Raw genomic sequence first — 2526 nt, 5'->3', positions numbered from 1 at the left:
TGGCCCCTCTCCAGCATCACTGTGGAGCCTCGCCTCCTCCGCTAGTTCCGATGGCAGTTCCCTGACAGCTACATTACAACATTAAACAGAGAGCATAATTCTTGTATTTCCGGGAGTTGGACTAGCTGAACCTTGGGGTCCTTTCAAATATTATTCTAAAGCAATCTAGAATAAAACATTAAAGAAGAAAGTCAAATATAAAGGATATATTCAAAGCAGCATAACTACAGTGGTGCCTCACAAGACGAAATTAATTCGTTCTGCGAGTTTTTTCGTCTAGCGAATTTTTCGTCTTGCGAAGCACGAAATCCCATAGGAATGCATTGAAATTCAATTAATGCGTTCCTATGGTCAAAAAAAGTCCAAACAAAGCCAAATTTCGTACAACAAGAGTTTATTAACTGCTCTTTAAAGTCACACATACTGTAAAGAGCAGTTCAAAAATTGAAGGAAAAATAAATTAAGTTTCTAAACATGACAGAAAAACATTTAAAAATCAACAAAGTGTACTGTACATTTTCTAAGACTCTGGGGGACCACTCGAAGAAGGTTCCTCTTCCACTCTTTGCTTCTTGCTGAAGAACCTGTCCATGGTCTGCTGCTTCACCTGCCTTTTCAGCACCTCCCTGAAGGGCGACATGACCCTCATATCATAAGTGTTCCCAAGGTCATGTGCCAGGTCCTTGTCAGGGTGGTGCCGCTCTGCAAAAGCCTGCACATCCTTCCACTTCTGGCAAATGTCCCTCAGTTCTTTGGAGGACAGCCGTTCCTCAGTTGCTTCCTCCTCTTCCAGCGAGGCCTGCTCCTGCGCAGCCTCTGCCTGCAGTTCGACCAGCTCTTGGGTGGTCAGCTCGTGGTCGTGCTCCTCCACCAGCTCGCTGACGTCCTCCTCTGTGACCTCCAGGCCCATGGTCCTCCCCAAGGCAACAATGTCCTGCACCACTGTTGACTCTGGTGCATCAGAGTCACTTGGTGCCACACAGTCTGGCCACAGGCTGCGCCAAGCGCAATTCAAATTTCTCTGGCTGATCCCGTTCCAGGCCGTGGTGATCATCTTCAAGCAGGTGACGATGTCGAAGTGGTCCTTCCAGAATTCCCGCAGGGTGATGGTGATGCAATCAGTCACCTCGAAGCATCGCCTGAAAAGCTCCTTGGTGTAGAGTTTTTTTGAAATTGGCGATGACCTGCTGATCCATCGGCTGGAGCAGTGGCGTGGTGTTAGGTGGCAGGAACATGATGTTGATGAAGCTGAACTCCTCCAACAAGTCCTCCTCAAGGCCTTTAGGATGAGCAGGAGCATTGTCCATCAGAAGCAAAGCCTTCAGTGGCAGGTCGTTGTCCAGCAGGTACTGTTTGACAGCAGGGCCAAAAGCAAGATTGACCCAGTCCACAAACAGCACACGTGTGACCCAAGCCTTGCTGTTGGATCGCCACATGACACTTAGCTGCTCCTTGTCAACCTTGTGTTTCTTGAAGGCCCGTGGGTTCTCCGAGTGGTACACCAGCAGGGGCTTGATCTTCAGGTCGCTGCTTGCGTTGGCACAGAAGAGCAGGGTCAGACGGTCCTTCATGGGCTTGTGGCCAGGTAACTTGGCCTCCTCCTGAGTGATGAAAGTCCTTTTGGGCATCCTCTTCCAAAACAGCCTGGTCTCGTCGCAGTTGAAGACCTGCTGTGGAACGTAGCCCTCCGTCTTCACAACCTCCAGGAACTCCGCTGCAAAGTCTTCAGCCGCAGGAACATCAGAACTGGCAGCCTCTCCCTGCCTGACCACGCTGTGGATTCCAGATCTTGTCTTGAACCGGTCAAACCAACCTCTGCTTGCCTTGAAGACTTCTGGCTCGCCTGAGGTTCCTGGCTGTCCCCGGACGAGGTCTGCGTGCAAGGCCTTGGCCTTCTCGCAAATGACGGCCTCAGTCACTGTGTCCCCTGCACGCTGCTTCTCTTCTAACCAGATGAGCAGCAACTTCTCGACCTCCTCCAGAACAGCTGGGCGGTTCTTCATGATCCTGGTGACTCCCTTGGCTGCATCCATCGCAAGGATCTTCTCCCTCATCTTCAGGATGGTCCCGATGGTTGATGGATTCCTGCCGTACTCCCTGGCGAGGTCTGTCACACGCATTCCACCGTCGTGCTTCCGGATGATCTCCTTCTTCATTTCCAGCATCACCTTCTCCTTCTTCCTCTCGCCGGCCTCTGCAGCAGCAGTCTTCTTGGGTCCCATGGCAGCACAGCTCCTTCGTAAACTCAGAAAAAGAAAAAAAAAATCAGTGCTTCACTTCCAAAAAATTCAAAAGCACCCAGCCACCCACCACACAGAAAATCAAACACAGAACCAAGTCCTAGAATTCCAAACACCCCAACCCAAAATCCAACCCCCCCAAAAAAAGTTTTAAAAGTCTAACTTACAAAATGGCTGCAAATCACCAAAGTCTTCAACATCCTCAAATGGCTGCAAAAGAAGTTTTGGAAAAGCTTTAAAAATCACTAAAGTCTTCAAAAACCTCAACTGTTCCCCCAGCCACCCA

The 2526-nt window shown here is 49.8% G+C and overlaps 1 protein-coding gene across 1 annotated transcript; it reads right to left on the bottom strand.

Annotated features, from left to right (window-relative positions):
- Positions 1-377: 377 nt before the first annotated feature.
- On the bottom strand, positions 378-2304 carry LOC310764165 (putative CENPB DNA-binding domain-containing protein 1). The gene is made up of 2 exons (XM_083617610.1): positions 1740-2304; positions 378-814 (listed from the first exon to the last, which is right to left on the bottom strand). The coding sequence occupies exons 1-2, from the start codon at positions 2220-2222 to the stop codon at positions 521-523; spliced, it is 777 nt and encodes a 258-aa protein (XP_083473736.1). The 5' UTR covers positions 2223-2304; the 3' UTR covers positions 378-520.
- Positions 2305-2526: the final 222 nt, after the last annotated feature.

The sequence above is a fragment of the Podarcis filfolensis genome (genome assembly GCF_964270895.1).
Source record: "Podarcis filfolensis genome assembly, chromosome: 6".
NCBI classification, from domain to species: domain Eukaryota; kingdom Metazoa; phylum Chordata; class Lepidosauria; order Squamata; family Lacertidae; genus Podarcis; species Podarcis filfolensis.
Note: the sequence above shows the minus strand (reverse complement) of the source record. Positions and strands in the feature narration are given on the sequence as shown.